This window comes from Chlorocebus sabaeus, chromosome 21, assembly GCF_047675955.1.
Source record: "Chlorocebus sabaeus isolate Y175 chromosome 21, mChlSab1.0.hap1, whole genome shotgun sequence".
Lineage (NCBI taxonomy): Eukaryota > Metazoa > Chordata > Mammalia > Primates > Cercopithecidae > Chlorocebus > Chlorocebus sabaeus.
In genome coordinates, this window is record NC_132924.1 from 1,079,548 (window position 1) to 1,099,500 (window position 19,953).

The 19,953-nt window shown below is 38.1% G+C and overlaps 1 protein-coding gene across 1 annotated transcript; it reads left to right on the plus strand.

Moving 5' to 3' along the window:
* Nucleotides 1-1,263: 1,263 nt before the first annotated feature.
* On the plus strand, nt 1,264-19,532 carry LOC140709547 (zinc finger protein 722-like). The gene is made up of 4 exons (XM_073008637.1): nt 1,264-1,302; nt 5,602-5,728; nt 6,214-6,309; nt 18,178-19,532. Exons 1-4 carry the CDS (start codon nt 1,264-1,266, stop codon nt 18,984-18,986), a joined length of 1,071 nt encoding a protein of 356 aa, XP_072864738.1. The 3' UTR covers nt 18,987-19,532.
* Nucleotides 19,533-19,953: the final 421 nt, after the last annotated feature.

Consider the following 19,953-nt stretch of genomic DNA (forward strand, 5'->3'; position numbering starts at 1 on the left):
TATCCTGTGACTTAGAATGCCTGACCTCATGGAAATACAGTCCTGTAGGTCTCAGCCCCATTTTACCCAGCACCTGTTCCAGATGCAGTTGCTCTGGTTCAAATGCCTCTGACATGGCCACAGAGTGTTGCAATGTGGCTGGTCTGAACTGCAATGTGCTAGAAAGGTAAAATACAGGGCTACATTAAAAGATTTAGCTTCAAAAGCGTATATGCTTTATTAACCATTACACACTAATCACAAATTATAATAACAATATTTTGGATCTATTGGACTGATTAAATTGTTACAATCAATTCCTCCTGTTATTCCACCTGCTTCTTTTTTTTTTTTTTTATTTTGAGACAGAGTTGCTCTGTTGCCAGACTGTAGTGCTGTGGCGGGATCTTGGCTCCCTGCAACCTCTGCCTCCCGGATTCAAGCGATTCTCCTGCATCAGCCTCTAGAGTAGCTGGGATTGCAAGTGCCTGTCACCACACCCAGTTAATTTTTCTATTATTGGTAGAGCCGGAGTTTTGCCATGTCAGCCAGGCTGGTCTTGAACTCCTGACCTCAGGTGGTTCGCCATCTCAGCCTCTCAAAGTGCTGGGACTACAGGTGTGAGCCACTGGGCCGGCCCCACCTTTTTCTTTTTACTTTTTAACATTTGGCCACTAGCACATTCAACAGTTACAAATGGTTCGAGCAAGCTCCCCCTCCCAGATTCACGCCATTCTCCTGCCTCAGCCTCCCGGGTAGCTGGGACTGCAGGCGCCCGCCACCACACACCGCTAATTTTTTTTTGTATTTTTAGTAGAGGCGGGGTTTCACTGCATAACATCCAAATTTTAAAAATAATTGTCATTATATTCTTTCAATTTATGAATAACTATATTATATATCATTTATAAATGCATATGACGTTATACACAAGGTTAAATGCAAGTATCCTCTGGTGTTGGCCTGGCTCAGATCAGGGAAGAAGACTTGCCTGTAAAGGCTGCTGCCTAGGCTGTTATTTTTACTTCAGTCAGTCCAGTGATCAAATATTCTGTCATTCAGGCATGAAGGGTGGGGCCTGAAACCTTATCCAATCAGGGGCCGTGGGCTAGAAACTGTCCAATCAGGCATGCAGCTGGAGAGAACAGGACGCTTCCGTAATTTTCCAGGTCCTTTGTGTTTCTCTGCGTCTAGAGCTCCAGTTCTTCTCTTCACGGCTCTGAGTCCTCTACTTCTAGAGGCCAAGACTCTGTGGCTTCGTGTCCTGCAGGTATTCGCAGATTTATGGCTAAAACACCGGAATCCCCTGGAAGCCAAGAAATGGTGAGTGCTGGGTCTGTCATCTGAGAGAGGGGCGGAAGCTGGTTGGAACCAGCTGAAAGTGGCTGTAGCAGGACCCAGACTTCCTCACAGTCCGCTCCGGGGTCTGAGGACCCATATCATCCTTGGCCCAGCTCGGCTCTTAGTCCCCTGGAAGCGTAAGATGCTGGGCAGCTCTGCCCTCCCAGCGCCTCATCTCACCCATTTTTGTTGTTTATAACGGAAAAGATTTAAGAGCAATGGGAGAACAATGAGCTTCTCCATAACTATTAAAATATAAGTTTCTTTTTCCCTGTCCTGCCCTATCAGACACCAGCAATCTTCTTTACAGTAATGGGAGCATGAACTGCACTGACCTCTTCCTACCAAACGGAAACAGGGCAGGCAGTGCATGCAGCCTTCCTTAGATGCGAAGGTTGAACTAAATTCTCCTGAATGTATCTTGAATCCCTCAAGTTTGTAAGTTACTTGGTAATCTCGGCCCTGCTTTATGCAAAGCAACTTCTGGTTTCATTGAACTTTTTTTTTTTTTTTTTTTTTTTTTTTTTTTTTTAAGATGAAGTCTCATTCTGTTGTCCAGACTAGAGTACAGTGGTGCAATCTTGGCTCACTGCAACCTCCGCCTTCCAGTTTCAAGCAATTCTCCTGCCTCAGCCTCCAGAGTAGCTGGGATTACAGGCATATGCCACACGCCCAGCTAATTTTTGTATTTTTAGTAGACACGGGGATTCCCCATGTTGGCCAGGCTGGTTTCGAACTCCTGACCTCGTGATCTCCCCACCTTGGCTCCCAAAGTGCTGGAATTACAGGAGTGAGCCACAGCGCCCAACCCCTTGTACTATTTATGTCTCAGCTCTGATTTTGGTTATTTCTTGTCTTTTGCGAGCGTTGAGGTTGGTTTGATCTTACTTTTGAAATTCTTTTAATTGTAACATTAGATTTTTAAATTGAGATCTTTCTAACTTTTTGATGTGGGTGTTTCCTGATACACATTTTATTCTTAACACTGCCTTAGCTGTAACAGAGATTCTAGTATGTTGTATTTTGGCTGTAACTAGTTTCAAAAATTTTTTTTATGTCTGCCTTGATTTCATTATTTACAAAATAGCCATTTGGAAGATGATTACTCAATTTTTATGTAATTGTATCATTTCATATGTTTTTTGTGGTAGTGTACTGAATTACTATTCTATACATTTTCTTTTTAAAAGTAATGATAGGGAAACATAAGAAGAAAAAAATGCTGTGCTCTTAATCTAAATGCTAAAAATTATTCAATACTTAGTACCAACTCCCAGGATGCTAGGAAAATTAAATCACAAAATGTGTCATTCCCAACACAGTGTTCTGTGACATGCTCCTGAGCACATAGTACCTGCTTAATAAACATTTTATTAGTACATGTGTACATATTTCCCAGGTGCAGATTTACTCAGACATTGCTGCCTTCTGTTGTCCCTGTAAACTTAAAAAAGTCAACAAAAAATATAATATTTCAGCATGGTGGTTAGTTGTCTTTATTTGTATCACAAGTATGTGTATTGTGACAGACGTGGCGGGTGTAAGGGACTCTTTGCTGTGCCTACTTTCTCTCGCTAATGCTAATAATGTGTCTGGGAAAGCACAATCAGCATTTACAGGGGACTTGTTGAAAAAGCCCATTCCTGGATGCTTTTGGATCCTGCAGAATCACTTTGCATAAAGCAGGGCCAAGATTACCAAGTAACTTATACACTTGAGGGGTTCAAGATACATTCAGGAGAGTTTAGTTCAACCTTCGCATCTAAGGAAGGCTGCACTGCCTGCCCTGTTTCCGTTTGGTAGGAAGAGGTCAGTGCAGTTCATGCTCCCATTACTGTAAAGAAGATTGCTGGTGTCTGATAGGGGAGGGCAGGGAAAAAGAAACTCGTATTTTAATAGTTATGGAGAAGCTCACTGTTCTCCCATTGCTCTTAAATCTTTTCCGTTATAAACAACAAAAATGGGTGAATGTTTTCTTCAAGTCTGGGTCTTTCTGCCCATGGGTGTGTGTGCTGGTAGCAGGTGAATAGATTGTGCTTTAAAGGCATATTCTCAAGATGCGGGTTTGATACGTCCAGAGCATCTTCTCTGAAAATACATTTCAGAGAAAGAGGAGGAAAAGAAAAAAATCACTTTTTCTCAGGCAAGCATATTTCAGATTAAGCGTGGTGTCCATTCTGCCTTTGGCAATGCCATCTGTTCAGAACTTGCAAATTTTTACTTCTCTGCTTGTGCTGTTGATCCCTAATGAGTTCGTTTCAACTATATTTTTGTCGTTTTTATGATAGGCAAGGGGTTCTGAAAAAAAATATTTTCTCTATATGCCATAACATTCTATACATTTTCTTCATCTTGGATTCTTGTATGCCATGTAGAATTCTTACTACAAATTTATGACCTGCAATATTTAAAATGTTCCCATTGTAGCTGTTAAACGTGAGAAGGTGTAAATACTCATTATTTCTACTGGGGAAACACAATTGTCTTTGGATATTAGTGAAAAGTGAAACATATCCTGTTGGGGTTTTATCTGTGTGCTCTATTATTTCCAGGCAGAACAGGATTTAGAAAATGCTCATTTAAACAGAAAGGCATTTATTACCCAGAAAGTTCTGGAAAAACTATTAGGAGATACTTGCCCTCCAGGGTGCTAAAGAAAGACTACTTAAAATTACTGTTAAAAATTACAGCACAGGGAAGTTATCTGCATCTTTGACTTTGCATAAAACTGATGTTTCTTTATAATTAAATTTAGGCCAAGTGTGGTGTCTCAGGCTTGTAATCCCAGCACTTTGGGAGGCCGAGGCAGGCAGATCACATGAGGTCAGGAGTTCGAGGCTAGACTGGCCAACATGGTGAAACCTCGTCTCTATGGAAAAAACAAACAAACAAAAATTAGCCAGGTGTGTTGCATGCATCTGTAATCCCAGCTACTTGGGAGGTTGAGGCAGGAGAATTGCTTGAACTCAGGAGGTAGAGGTTGCAGTGAGACAAGATTGCAGATTGCACCTCTGCACTCCAGCCTGGGTGACAGAGCGAGACTCCATCTCTTAAAAAAAAAAAAAAAAGAAAAACAAATATATGTACATACATATAATTAAATTTGGATTACAATTTACTTTTCTGAGAGGTGAGAAATACCACAGCAGTGATGTTGTGGCCTGTGTCCATCAGTACATAATACAAATGTGTCCTAATAAAGTTGATAACAATGTTATTCACTTGGTTCAAGATCTCAATGACATTTTTTCCACTATTAATTATTATTCTCTTAATTATTAAGTACACTTAGGAGATTTCCTAGCTGAAGTGCATAAACCATCACATTTAATCTGGAAGTTGTCCTTTCTTTTTTGATGACTTTTGCATATATTTGTCTTTTAAAAATGAAGGCTCTTATGTTTATTTACAGATGAGAGAAACTGGGAAAAACTCAGACTCTGCCACTTACTGGATGTTTGACAAAATACTCTTAGTAGGCTAGAAACATTGGTGAGCTTGCTAAAAATTCAGAAATTCAGACTTTATCCCAAATCTCCTGAAACAAAATCTGCACAAGATCTTTAGTTTGTTGCACATATTAAGACTTGAGAGGTACCTTCCAAGTCATCATGACTGTTCTATTTGAGAAATACACACCACTTATTCTGTGTGACGTAAATATAGCACTCAAAAATAGATATGTCCAGCAGGTGAGGTGGCTCATGCCTGCCATCCCAGCACTTTGGGAGGCCAAGGTGGGTGGATCACCTGAGGTCAGGAGTTCAAGACCTGCCTGGCCAACATGGAGAAACCCCATCTCTAGTAAAATTACAAAAATTAGCCAGGCATGGTGGCTTACGCCTGTAGTCTCAGCTACTTGGGAGGCTGAGGCAGGAGAATCGATTGAACCCAGGAGGTGGAGGTTGCACTGAGCCAAGATCATGCCACTGCACTCCAGCCTGGGCAACAGAGTGTGACTTGGTCTCAAAAAAAAGAAGAAAAGAAAAATAGAAAAAAAAGACATGTCTATGTTGATGCCCTTAATTTTATAATTTATCATCCAGAAAAGTATCACATCTACAGTTGTATTGTGGATCTTATGCTATTCTCTTTTCTCAGAGTTAGAGAATACTTCAGTGTTAAAAATTATCTTGTTGAATAATTTTAGTCACTCTTGTAACTGAAAACCACTTCTTTTTACTCTCTTAAGTCAAATACAAGTCTCTGCCTACAGATACATGGTAACTGTTTGTGTGTTCATGAGTGTTTTTGTTTGTTTGTTTCATTTTGTTTTTTCAGGGATTGTTGACATTCAGAGACATAGCTATAGAATTCTATCTGGAGGAATGGCAATGCCTGGATCATGCTCAGCAGAATTTATATAGAGATGTGATGTTAGAGAACTACAGAAACCTGGTCTTCCTGGGTGAGGAAAACTTCAATACACAATTCCTAATATATTGCCTTTCTCTCTTTTCTAAGATAATTTTGGTAATTTCTGCTTTGCATGAATATATTTTAGCTCTCCGATTTTAAGAAAATCTTGGGAATTCATTGGTGTAGAACAAATTCTTCACGATGTTTTATCTTGACCTGAACTTTTCCCTTTCCTGAGCTTATGTATCTTTTGCTCTAGGTTAGTGGCAATTCCAAAAATGTCATGGCGTAAAATAGCGTTTCCCATACCTTAGAATTCAGTTGCCACCACCAATGTTTAATTCAGTAATACTGAGTAGTGAGATTAAGGACCCACAATTTTAAAATATTTTGTAAATATGTAGAAAGTTCTGTTATGAATCAATATTAATTTTCTAGAATTTTCTATTATATCCTCTTTACTAAGCATAATACTAGGTTGGTAGTTAAAGAATTCAGCAAGATTTATGTTACGTTTTTTTCTTAATAAAACAGGTATTGCTGACTCTAAGCCAGACTTGATCACCTGTCTGGAGCAAAATAAAGAGTCTTGGAATATAAAGAGAAGTGAGATGGTAGCCAAACAGCCAGGTAGGTGAGAGCGAATGAAGCAGATGACACAGATGAGAGGTACACAAATCAAGGAGGCAGCCAGCCCTTAAAATGTGGTCTGGGGAACTGTGCTTTGATGGAAAGAGTTTCTGAGAAGCTCAAGTCACTTTTTTCTTTTGCTCTCACACAGGGACACCTTCTGCCCCATGCTGTTAAATTCTCCAAGGATTCTGCTTTCTCTTCAATAATCTTTTTTCAAGTTCACAGTGTGAGCCAAAGTTTTCTTTATGGCTTATCAGGGACTGAAAAAACTGACTGCTTTGCCATTGCTTTTGGGGACACATTAATATCTGTGTATTTTTGAGAAACTCTATGTTAAACAGTTTAAAAAAAATTTTTTTGTATCGTGTCTAAAATGTGTGAGAATAGTAATTTCTGTTTCATTGGTGGTTGTCCACTTTTCTACACAGACCATTCTGGTTTTTAATTACCATAGCCTTGAAATATAGTTTAAAGTTTTTTACAAAATTTTTTTTCATTTTTTAATTGTTATATATGTATGTATGTATTTATTTAGAGGCTGGGTTGTAATACTTGCTGTGGGGGGATATGCAAGCAGGGTATTGTTTATGTCTTCATTTTGCTGTGTTGTATGTTTTAGATATAGATTCATAAATGGTATTTCTGTATTATATGATAATTTCATTTTTAATTATTTGAAGAACATTTATGATATTTTTATGATGGCGGCATCTCTTTTCTCATCAACAACTTACATAGGTTTCAATTTCTTTATATTATCAACATAGTTGGTGTTTTAAAAAAATTTCTAGTGGCCATTGTAATTGGTGTAAGGTAATTTTGTTTTGTATTGTGACTTTGTTTTGCATTTTTCTGTAAATTATTAATTTTGTGCAACCTTTCAAGTGCTTCTTCCCATTTGTGTGTGTGTGTGTATATATATCCTTTAAGTTCTAGGGTACATGTGCACAATGTGCAGGTTTGTTACATATGTATACATGTGCCATGTTGATTTGCTGCACCCATTAACTCGTCATTTACATTAGCTATTTCTCCTAATGCTATCCCTCCCCCATTCCCCCACCCCACGACAGGCCTTGGTGTGTGATGTTCCCTGCCCTGTGTCCAAGTTCTCACTGTTCAATTACCACCTGTGAATGAGAACACGTGGTGTTTGGTTTTCTGGCATTCTGATAGTTTGCTCAGAGTGACGGTTTCCAGCTTCATCTGTGTCCGTACAAAATACATGAACTCATCCTTTTTTATGGCTGCATAGTATTCCATGGTGTATATGTGCCACATTTTCTTAATCCAGTCTATCCTTTATGGACATTTCGGTTGGTTCCAAGTCTTTACTATTGTGAATAGTGCCGCAATAAACATACGTGTGCATGTGTCTTTATGGTAGCATGATTTATAATCCTTTGGGTATATCTCCAGTAATGGGATGGCTGGGTCAAATGGCATTTCTAGTTCTAGATCCTTGAGGAGTCACCACACTGTCTTCCACAATGGTTGAACTAGTTTACAGTCCCACCAACAGTGTAAGAGTGTTCCTATTTCTCCACATCCTCTCCAGCACCTGTTGTTTCCTGTTTTAATGATCGCCATTCTAACTGGTGTGAGATGGTATCTCATTGTGGTTTTGATTTGCATTTCTTTAATGACCAGTGATGATGAGCATTTTTTCATGTGTCTGTTGGCTGCATAAATAAATGCCTTCTTTTGATAAATGTCCGTTCATATCCTTTGCCCAGTTTTTGATGGGGTTGATTTTTTTCTTGCAAGTTTGTTTAAGTTCTTTGTAGATTCTGGATATTAGCCCTTTGTCAGATGGGTAGATTGCAAAAATTTTCTCCCATTCTGTAGGTTGCCTGTTCACCCTGATGGTAGTTTCCTTTGTTGTGCAGAAGCTCTTTAGTTTAATTAGATCCCATTTGTCCATTTTGGCTTTTGTTGCTATTGCTTTTGGTGTTTTAGTCATGAAGTCCTTGCCCATGCCTATGTCCTGTATGGTATTGCCTAGGTTTTCTTCTAGGGTTTTTATGGTTTTAGATCTAACATTTAAGTCTTTAATCCATCTTGAATGAATATTTGTATCAGGTGTAAGGAAGCGATCCAGTTTCAGCTTTCTACTTATGGCTAGCCAGTTTTCCCAGCACCATTTATTAAATAGGGAATCCTTTCCCCATTTGTTGTTTCTTTCAGGTTTGTCAAAGATCAGATGGTTGTAGATGTGTGGTGTTATTTTTGAGGGCTCTGTTCTGTTCCGTTGGTCTATATCTCTGTTTTGGTACCAGTACCATGCTGTTTTGGTTACTGTAGCCTTGTGGTATGGTATAGTATAGTATAGTATAATATAGTATAGTATAGTATAGTATAGTATAGTATAGTAAAAGGTAGTATAGTATAGGTAGCGTGATGCCTCCAGGTTTGCTCTTTTTGCTTAGGATTGTCTTGGCAATGCAGGCTCTTTTTTGGTTCCATATGAACTTTAGTTTTTTCCAATTCTGTGAAGAAAGTCATTGGTAGCTTGATGGGAGTGGCATTGAATCTATAAATTACCTTGGGCAGTACAGTATGGCCATTTTCACAGTATTGATTCTTCCTATCCATGAGCATGGAATGTTCTTCCATTTGTTTGTGTCCTCTTTGATTTCGTTTAGCAGTGGTTTGTGGTTCTCCTTAAAGAGGTACTTCACGTCCCTTGTAAGTTGGATTCCTAGGTATTTTATTGTTTGTAGCAATTGTGAATGAGAGTTCACTCATGATTTAGCTCTCTGTTTGTCTATTATTGGTGTATAAGAATGCTTGTGATTTTTGCACATTGATTTTGTATCCTGAGACTTTGCTGAAGTTGCTTATCAGCTTAAGGAGATTTTGGGCTGAGACAATGGGGTTTTCTAAATATACAATCATGTCATCTGCAAACAGGGACTATTTGACTTCCTTTTTTCCTAATTGAATACCATTTATTTATTTTTCTTGCCTGATTGCCCTGGCTAGAACTTCCAACAGTATGTTGAATAGGAGTGGTGAGAGGGCATCCCTGGCTTGTGCTAGTTTTCAAAGGGAATGCTTCCAGTTTTTGCCCATTCAGTATGATACTCGCTGTGGGTTTGTCATAAATAACTCTTATTATTTTGAGATATGTTCCATCAATACCTAGTTTATTGAGAGTTTTTAGCATGAAGTGCTGTTGAATTTTGTCGAAAGCCTTTTCTGCATCTATTGAGATAATGACGTGGTTTTGTCTTTGGTTCTGTTTATGTGATGCATTAAGTTTTTTTTGTGTGTGTATGTTCAACCAGCTTTGCATCCCAGGGATGAAGCCCACTTGATCATGGTGAATAAGCTTTTTGATGTGCTGCTGGATTCGGTTTGCCAGTATTTAATTGAGGATTTTGCATCTATGTTCATCAGGGATATTGGTCTAAAATTCTTTTTTGTTGTATCTCTGCCAGGCTTTGGTATCAGGATGATGTTGGCCTCATAAAATGAGTTAGGGTGGATTCCCTCTTTTTCTATTGGTTGGAATAGTTTCAGGAGGAATGGTACCAGCTCCTCTTTATACCTCTGGTAGAATTTGGCTGTGAAACTGTCTGGTCCTGGACTTTTATTGGTTGGTAGGCTTTTAATTATTGCCTCAATTTCAGAGTCTGTTATTGGTCTATTCAGGGATTCAACTTCTTACTGGTTTAGTCTTCGGAAGGTGTATGTGTCCAGGAATTTATCCATTTCTTCTAGATTTTCTAGTTTATTTGCGTAGAGGTGTTTGTGGTATTCTCTGATGGCAGTTTGTATTTCTGTGGGGTCAGTGGTGATACCCCCTTTATCATTTTTCATTCTGTCTATTTGATTCTTCTCTCTTTTCTTCTTTATTAGTCTTTCTAGCGGTCTATCAATTTTGGTGATCTTTTCAAAAAATCAGCTTCTGGATTCATTGATGTTTTGAACCCTTTTTTTGTATCTCTATCTCCTTCAGTTCTGCTTTGATCTTAGCTATTTCTTGCCTTCTGCTAGCTTTTAAATTTGTCTTCTCTTGCTTCTCTAGTTCTTTTCATTGTGATGTTAGGGTGTCGATTTTAGATCTTTCCTGCTTCCTCTTGTGAGCATTTAGTGCTACAAATTTCCCTCTACACACTGCTTTAAATGTGTCCCAGAGATTCTGGTACATTGTGTCTTTGTTCTCATTGGTTTCAAACAACATATTTATTTCTGCCTTCATTTCATTATGTACCCAGTAGTCATTCAGGAGCAAGTTGTTCAGTTTCCATGTACTTGTGTGATTTTGAGTGAGTTTCTTAATCCTGAGTTCTAATTTGATTGCACTGTGGTCTGAGAGACAGTTTGTTGTGATTTCTGTTCTTTTACATTTGCTGAGGAGTGCTTTACTTCCAACTATGTGGTCAATTTTGGAATAAGTGTGCTGTGATGCTAAGAAGAATGTCTATTCTATTGATTTGGCTTGGAGAGTTCTGTAGATGTCTATTAGGTCTGCTTGGTGCAGAGCTGAGTTCAAGTCCTGGATATTCTTGTTAACCTTCTGTCTTGTTGATCTGTCTAATGTTGACAGTGGGGTGTTAAAGTCTCCCAATATTATTGTGTGGGAGTCTAAGTCTCTTTGTATGTCTCTAAGGACTTGCTTTATGAATCTGGGTGCTCCTGTTTTGGTTGCATATATATTTAGGATAGTTAGCTCTTCTTATTGCATTGATCCCTTTACCATTATGTAATGGCCTTCTTTGTCTCTTTTGATCTTTGTTGGTTCAAAGTCTGCTTTATCAGACACTAGGATTGCAACCCCTGTTTTTTTTTGCTTTGCATTTGCTTGGTAGATCTTCCTCCATCCCTTTATTTTGAGCCTGTGTGTGTCTCTGCATGTGAAATGGGTCTCCTGAATACAGCACACTGATGGGTCTTGACTCTTTATCCAATTTGCCAGTCTGTGTCTTTTAATTGGGGCATTTAGCTAATTTACACTTAAGGTTAATATTGTTAGGTGTGATTTTGATTCTGTCATTATGATGTTACCTGGTTATTTTGCCCGTTAGTTGATGCAGTTTCTTCCTAGCATCAATGATCTTTACAATTTGACATGTTTTTGCAGTGACTGGTACCGGTTGTTCCTTTCCATGTTTAGTGCTTCCTTCAGGAGCTTTTGTAAGGCAGGCCTGGTGGTGACAAAATCTCTCAGCATTCGCTTGTCTCTAAAGGATTTTATTTCTCCTTCACTTACGAAACTTAGTTTGGCTGGATATGAGATTCTGGTTTGAAAATTCTTTTCTTTAAGAATGTTTACTATTGGCCCCCACTCTCTCCTGGCTTGTAGAGTTTCTGCCAAGAGATCTGCTGTTAGTCTGATGGGCTTCCCTTTGTGGGTAACCTGACCTTTCTCTCTGGCTGCCCTTAACATTTTTTCCTTCATTTCAACCTTGGTGAATCTGACAATTATGTGTCTTGGGGTTGCTCTTCTTGAGGAGTATCTTTGTGGCATTCTCTGTATTTCCTGAATTTGAATGTTGGCCTGCCTTGCTAGGTTGAGGAAGTTCTCCTGAAGAATATCCTGAAGAGTGTTTTCCAGCTTGGTTCCGTTTTCCCCATCACTTTCAGGTATACCAATCAAATGTAGATTTGGTCTTTTCACATAGTCCCATATTTCTTGGAGGCTTTGTTTGTTTCTTTTTACTCTTTTTTTTTTTTTTTTTGTCTGAACTTCTCTTCTCGCTTCATTTCATTTCATTAATTTGATCTTCAATCACTGATACCCTTTCTTTCACTTGATCAAATCAGCTACTGAATCTTGTGCATGCGTCACGTAGTACTTGTTCCATGGTTTTCAGCTCCATCAGGTCATTTAAGGTCTTTTCTACACTGTTTATTCTAGTTAACCATTCATCTAATCTTTTTTCAAGGTTTTTAGCTTCTTTGGGATGGGTTCAAACATCCTCCTTTAGCTCAGAGAAGTTTGTTATTATTGATCTTCTGAAGCCTACTTCTGTCAACTCATCAAAGTCATTCTCTGTCCAGGTTTGTTCTGTTGCTGGCAAGGATCTGTGTTCCTTCAGAGGAGAAGGGGTGCTCTGGTTTTTAGAATTTTCAGCTTTTCTGCTCTGGTTTCTCCCCATCTTTGTGGTTTTATCTACCTTTGGTCTTTGATGATGGTGACCTACAGATGGGGTTTTGGTATGGTTGTCCTTTTTGTTGATGTGGATGCTATTCCTTTCTGTTTGTTAATTTTCCTTCCAACAGTCAAGTCCCTCAGCTGCAGGTTTGTTGGAGTTTGCTGGAGGTCCACTCCAGACCCTGTTTGCCTGGGTATCATCAGCGGAGACTGCAGAACAGCAAATAATGCAGAACAACAAATATTGCTGCCTAATCCTTCCTCTGGAATCCTCATCTCAGAAGAGCACCTGCTGTATGATGTGTCAATCGGCCCTTACTGGGAGTCGTCTCCCAGTTAGGCTACACAGGGGTCAGGGACCCACTTGAGGAGGCAGTCTGTCCATTCTCAGAACTCAAACACCATGCTGGGAGAACCACTGCTTTCTTCGGAGCTGTCAGACAGGGATGTTTAAGTCTGCAGAAGTTTCTGCTGCCTTTTGTTCAGCTGTACCCTACCCCCAGAGGTGGAGTCTACAAAGGCAGACAGGCTTTGTTGAGCTGCGGTGGGCTCTACCCAGTTCTAGCTTCCTGGCCGCTTTGTTTACCTACTCAAACCTTAGCAATGGTGGATGCCCCTCCCCTAGCCAGGCTGCCACCTCGCAGTTTGATCTTGGACTACTGTGCTAGCAGTGAGCAAGGCTCCATGGGTGTGGGACCTACTGAGCCAGGCACGGGATATAAACTCTTGGTGTGCCGTTTGCTAAGACCATTAGAAAAGCCCAGTATTTAGGTGGCAGTGTCCCGACTTTCCTGATGCAGTCTGTCACGGCTTCCCTTGGCTAGGAAAGAGAATTCCCCCAATGCCTTGCTCTTCCCAGGTGAGGCGATGCCCCACCCTGCTTTGGCTCACCCTCTGTGGGCTGCACCCACTGTCTAACCAGTCCCATTGAGATAAACCAGGCACCTTAGTTGGAAATGCAGAAAGCACCCATCTTCTGCATCAATCACACTGGGAGCTGCAGACTGGAGCTGTTCCTTTTTGGCCATCTTGGAACTGGGTGTATATCTGTTTTATTAAAATTTAGTTTAATCATTTGTCCATTTCTTTTCTTTTTCTTTTCTTTTCTTTCTTTCTTTTTTTTTTTTTTTTTTTTTTTTGAGATGGAGTTTCGCTCTTGTTAGCCAGGCTGCAGTGCAATGGCACAGTTTTGGTCATGGCAATCTCTGCCTTCCAGATTCAAACAATTCTTCTGCCTCAGCCTCCTGAGTAGGTGGGATTAGGGATGTGCCACAATGCCCAGCTAATTTTATATTTTTAGTAGAGATGGGTTTCACCATGTTGGTCAGGCTGGTCTCAAATTCCTGACCTCAGGTGATCTGCCCACCTCAGCCTCTCAGAGTTCTGGGATTACATGTGAGCCACTGCACCAGGCTTGTTTTTTCGTTTCTAAATCAAGTAATTATTAGATTATTAAATCATCAGTTATTGTCTAGTTCTAGGAGTTGTTTATATATTCTCAATATTAAGTCATCACATGTGATTTTCAAATATTGTCACCCATTTCTTGGGTGACACTGTCACTCTATTAAATGTTTTATTTGATTGCAGAAATTTTGAAGTTTAGTCCGGTTAAAGTTTTCTGTTCTCCTATTCGTGGCTCATGCATTTGATGGCATGTCTAAGAAAATGGTGCCAACACCAATGTCATGTCTTTCCACTGTATTTTTTTCTAAGAGTTTCATTAGTTTTTTTATTAGTCTAAGTATTTTGTTTAAAATATCTTTTGTATATGATGCAATTAAAATATTCAACTTCATTTTTTCAATGTAGATATCCAGTTTTCAACATTATCTGTTGAAGGGATGATATTTTCTCCATTGTCTGCTCATGGCAACCTTGTGGCAGATTATTTGGTCATACACAGAAGAGTTCATTGTTGGTCTCCCTATTTTATCATGTCTTTATCTGTCTTTTTGTGAATACCACGTAGTTACTGTTATTGCAGCTTTTTATTGTGTTTTGAAATTATGGAGCATAATGCCTCTGTGTTTTTCATGTGCGTTTCTCTAGATATAGTTCATAATAAAATTTAAAAATTTTAAACAATATTTCAGGAATAAATATACTTTTGGAATTTTGATACAGATTATATTAAATTTGTTCACCACTGTGGGTTATACTGACTTCTTAACAAATTAAGTTGTCACTTAAATATGTTGACCCCTGAGCAAAAATATTAAATTAAATTAAATTATATGACCTTGTGCAAGAATATATTGAAGAATGTGTTTATTTCCATATATTTTTGATTTGCCAGTTTTACTTTTATCCTTTTCAGTTTTATTTAGTTTTGATTAGAAAACATACACTGTATGATTTTGCTTTTCTTAAATTTTTTTTGACACAGCATTTCTCACTCTGTTGCCCAGACTGTAGTGCAGTAACACAATCTTGTCTCACTGCAGCCTCAACCTCTTGGACTCAAGTAATCCTTCCACCTTGGCCTCCTGAGTGGCTGGCACTACAGGCCTACCCTACCAAGCCCAGCTAATTTTTTTCTTTTTTTTTTTTTGAAATGGAGTCTTCCTCTGTTCCCCAGACTGGAGTGCAGTGGTGCAATCTTTGCTCACTGCATCCTCCGCCTCCCGGATTCAAGTGATTTTCCTGCCTCAGCCTCCTGAATAGCTGGGACTACAGGGGCCCACCAACACACCTGGCTTTTTTTATTTTTTATTTAAAAAATTTTTTTTATTTTTTAGTAGAGACGGGTTTTCACCATGTTGGCCAGGATGGTCTTGATCTCTTGACCTTGTGATCCACATGCCTTGGCCTCCCAAAGTGCTGGGATTACAGGCGTGAGCCACCCTGCCCGGCCATGCCCAGCTAATTTTTAATTATTTGTAGAGACAGGGTCTCACCATGTTCCCAAGGCTAGTATCAAACTTCTTGCCCCAAGTGATCCTTCCATCTTGGCCTCCCAAAGTTCTGGGATTACACCTGTGAGCCACTGCACCTGGCTGATCTTTTTAAATTTACTAAGACTCGTGTGTTCTAACAGAATGCACCAGGTGCAAATAAGAATATTGTGTATCCACTTGCTTTTGACTGGAGAGTTCTGTACATGTCTGTTTAGCCTATTTGGTTTGTGATATGGTATAGATGCCCTCCAAATCTCATATTGAAATGTAATCTCCTGTGGTGGATGTGGGGCCTAATGAGAGCTGTTTGCATCGTGGAGACAAATCCCTCATGAATGACTTGGCACAATCCCCTTGGTAATCATAGAGTTCTCAGTCTGTTAATTCACATGAGAGCTGGTTGCTTAAAGGAACCTGATTACTCCACCTCACACGTGCATCATCTTTTACCATGTGACATGTTTGGTTCTTTTTTGCCTTCCACTATAATTGTGAGCTTTTTCATATCCTCACCAGAAGCAAATACTGGCATATACTTCTTGTACAGTCTACTGAACTGTGAACCAAAGAAATCTTTTTCTTTATAAATTACCCAGTCTCCGGATCACGAGGTCGGGAGATCAAGACCATCCTGGCTAACACGGTGAAACCCCGTCTCTACTAAAAATACAAAAAAATTAGCCGAGCGTGGTGGTAGGCGCCTGTAGTCCCAGCTACTCAGGAGGCTGAGGCAGGAGAATGGTGTGAACCTGGGAGGCGGGGCTTGCAGTGAGCCAAGATTGCACCACTGCACTCCAGCCTGGGCGACAGAGCAAGACTCTGTCTCAAAAAGAAAATAAAAATTAAAAAAAAATTACCCAGTCTAAGGTTATTTTCTATAGCATTGCAAAATGAATTCATATACAATATAATGTTCCTCAGGTTTTCTGTTTTTTAATTGATTTTTTATTTAAATTTTTAATTTATTATTGAAAGTGAGGTCTTAATGTTTATAATTTTATGTTTCTATTTGATTTCTTGCTTCATTTTTGTAAATATTTGCTTTATACATTTTGAAGCCCTGATGTTATATATGCATATACATATAGATAGACATAATAGTTATAGATTCCTAGTAAATGGACTCATTTTACCATTATATAATGTCAGTCTTTGTCTCATGCTAGTAATCAGTCTTTGTCTCATACTAGTAACTAGTAACATCTCATGCTAGTAATAACATTTAAGATAATATGGATTATCTTAAATTTTATAAATTAATATATACATTTCTTTTGTGTGTCTATAAAGATTTTTTCTTTGTGCTACATTAGAGATTTTATAAAACCTGTTAATGCTACAACAGTATATTTTAACCTGGTTTAAAAAAATGACTTCAGTTGCATAGAAAAATGTGTCCTCATTATATCTACCCTATGCTTCTATTGATGTTGCTAATTGTATCATTTTATGCTTTATGATTATTTTTATGCTTATATCTTTCCAATTTTAAAGAATAACTAAAAATGTTTTCTGCAGCATCACAATAATACCACAGATTTGTTTTGTGTGTATATGCATGTTTCTCAAAAACATGTATTTTATATGATTATATATTTTTTTCGTCTATTATTTTAAGTTGAAAGACCTCTTTTCAGCATTTTATTTAGGGCACATGCAGTGCTTATATGCTTTTCCAGCATTTGGTTATTCTGGAAGATCTTTATTTTTTATTTATTTTATAGTACATTTTTGCTGGTTACATTATTCTCACAATGAAGATTTTTTCTTCAGCCTTTGACCATTTAACACAGTTCTTTTCTGACCTGCAAGGTTTCTGTTGACAAATTCACTGGTTGTCTCAGAGGACTAGGCTTATAAATAATACCTCACTTTTATCTTGCAGCTCCCAAGATTATATTCTGGTTTGTGACTTTTGAAACTTTGCTTAAATATGTTTTATGGATCTTTTTATATGTGTATATCCTGGTTTGTTTGTTTAGTTTCTTCATTTTTTACATTACTTTTTTCATACTTTAAATTTATTTCAGTTATTCTTTTTTACCTCCACAATTGTCTATTTTTATTATTCCAAGCCTTTTGTTGATATTCTCACTTATCTGATGTCTGATTTTCCAGTTTTCTCATTGAGCAAAATATAGATTATCTTACATTTTATAAATTAATATATACATCTTTATTTTTATAGTTGCTTTTGAAAATTTTGGTTTTTTTTATTGGACCATGTTGCCCAAATACTTCGTATACATTATAATCTTTGGTTAAGATTTAGACATTAACATAAAACTACCTTTCACAATCTTTATAATGCAGCTCTTTTCTGGTATAGTCTGAAACCAATTGTCTTAGGTAGAGGTTCTGGGAGTCTCCCAAATATGTTCTCATGATGTGTCTTGTCTGCAATTTTGTATTTATTTTTCAGTTAGAAGACTTCTTCACATTTCTTATTACTTGTCAATAACTACTTTCTACACCTATTTTCCATCCATGGTACTGCAGTCTTTCTGCTGTTGTAACATTCACTTTTGATCTCAAGACTTAAAGCTGTCATTAAAGGCACCATGTTCTATTGGGGATGAGGAAGGGCTGTGTTGGGTAAATGTAGCTGACTTTTCTTTTCTCTATATATGACTTTTGACATTGTGCTCACATCGGGCACACACTTACTCTATAAATTTTCACCAAAGGTATTTTGATTACTATGATGTTGTTACATTTATACATCTATGAAGGAATTGTGGCCTGTGGTATTTTGATATGCCATTTTGCTAATGTGCCTGTATAATTTTATATATTCGATTTGTAAAGTATATTTATCTGAGTCTAGTAAGTGCTGTAACTTGTGATTTTTATGTCTTTCAGTTACATGTTCTCATTTCACCCAAGAACTTCATCCAGAGCAGGGCATAAAAGATTCACTCCAAACAGTAATACCGAGAACATATGGAAAATGTGGACATGAGAATTTACAATTTAAAAAATGCTATAAAAGTGTGGGTGAGTGTGAGGTGCACAAAGGAGGTTATAATGAAGTTAACCGATGTTTGTCAAATGCCCAAAACAAAATATTTCAGACTCATAAATGTGTCAAAGTCTTTGGTAAATTTTCAAATTGCAATAGACATGAAACAAGATGCACTGGAAAGAAACATTTGAAATGTAAAAAATATGGCATATCATTTTGCATGCTTTCACACCTAAATCAACATCAGATAATTCATACCAGGGAGAAGTCCTACAAATGTGATGAATGTAGCAAATCCTTTAACCGCTCCTCAAACCTTACTGCACATAAAAGAATTCATACTGGAGAGAAACCCTACAGATGTGAGGAATGTGGCAAAGCCTTTAGGTGGCCCTCAAACCTTACTAGACACAAGAGAATTCACACCGGAGAGAAACCCTACACATGTGAAGAATGTGGCCAAGCCTTTAGTCTCTCCTCAACACTTACTAATCACAAGAGAATTCATACTGGAGAAAGACCCTACAAATGTGAAGAATGTGGCAAAGCCTTTAGCTGCTCCTCAACACTTAGGACACATAAGAGAATTCATACTGGAGAGAAACCCTACAAATGTGAACAGTGTGACAAAGCTTTTAAGAGGCATTCAAGTCTTGCTAAACATAAGAGAATTCATACTGGAGAGAAACCCTACAAATGTAAATAATGTGGCAAAGTCCAGCCCTCAGGTCTTATAATACAGAAAATAATTTATACTGGAATAAAACACTACAAGTGTAGAGAATTTGAGAATATGGACAAGCCTTTAACAAGTTCCAAACCTTAATAGAAAATTAGAGAATTCATATTGGACAAAAATTTTATAAATGTGAAAAAATGTAACAAAGCCTTTGACCAACCCTCAAACCTTAATGAACCCGAGAGAATTTATTTTAAAAAAATGTATTTTTTTGAGATGGCATCTCCCTTTGTCACCCAGGCTGGAGTGCAGTGGCACGAAGTCAGCTCACTGCAACCTCTGCCTTCCAGGTTCAAGTGATTCTCCTCCCTCACCCTCCTGAGTAGCTGGGATTACAGGCATGTGCCACCACTCTGGCTGATTTTTATATTTTTAGTAGAGATGGGGTTTCACCATGTTGACCAGGCTAGTCTTGAACTCCTGACCTCAGGTGATCCACCTGCCTCAGCCTCCCAAAACGTAAGAGAATTTATATTGGAGAGACCCTAGAAAGGTTAAAAAAAAAAAAAGTGACAAAACCTTTAAGCACATCTTAGGCCGTACACAATATCTGTTCATTCATTCTAGAGAGAAACCCTATAAAACAAAGAATGTGGTAACGCTTTTAACTAGTCTTGAACCCTCATTATACATAAGAGAATTAATATTAAAGAGAAACCCTACAATAAGGAATATGGCAATTTCTTTAAAAAGTCCTCAAACCTGAATAACTGTAAGATGATTGACATTGGAGAGAACCCTTGCAATTGTAGAAAAAAATGTGGCAAAGCCTTTAACTGGTTCTCCATCCTTATTTATTAAAAAATTTTATACTGGAGAGAAACTCTACAGATATAAAAATGTGACAGAGCATTTAACCTTATCTCAAACTTTTCTAAAAAATAGAAATCATACTGGTGAGAAACTAGAAATGTGTTAAATGTGGCAAGGCCTT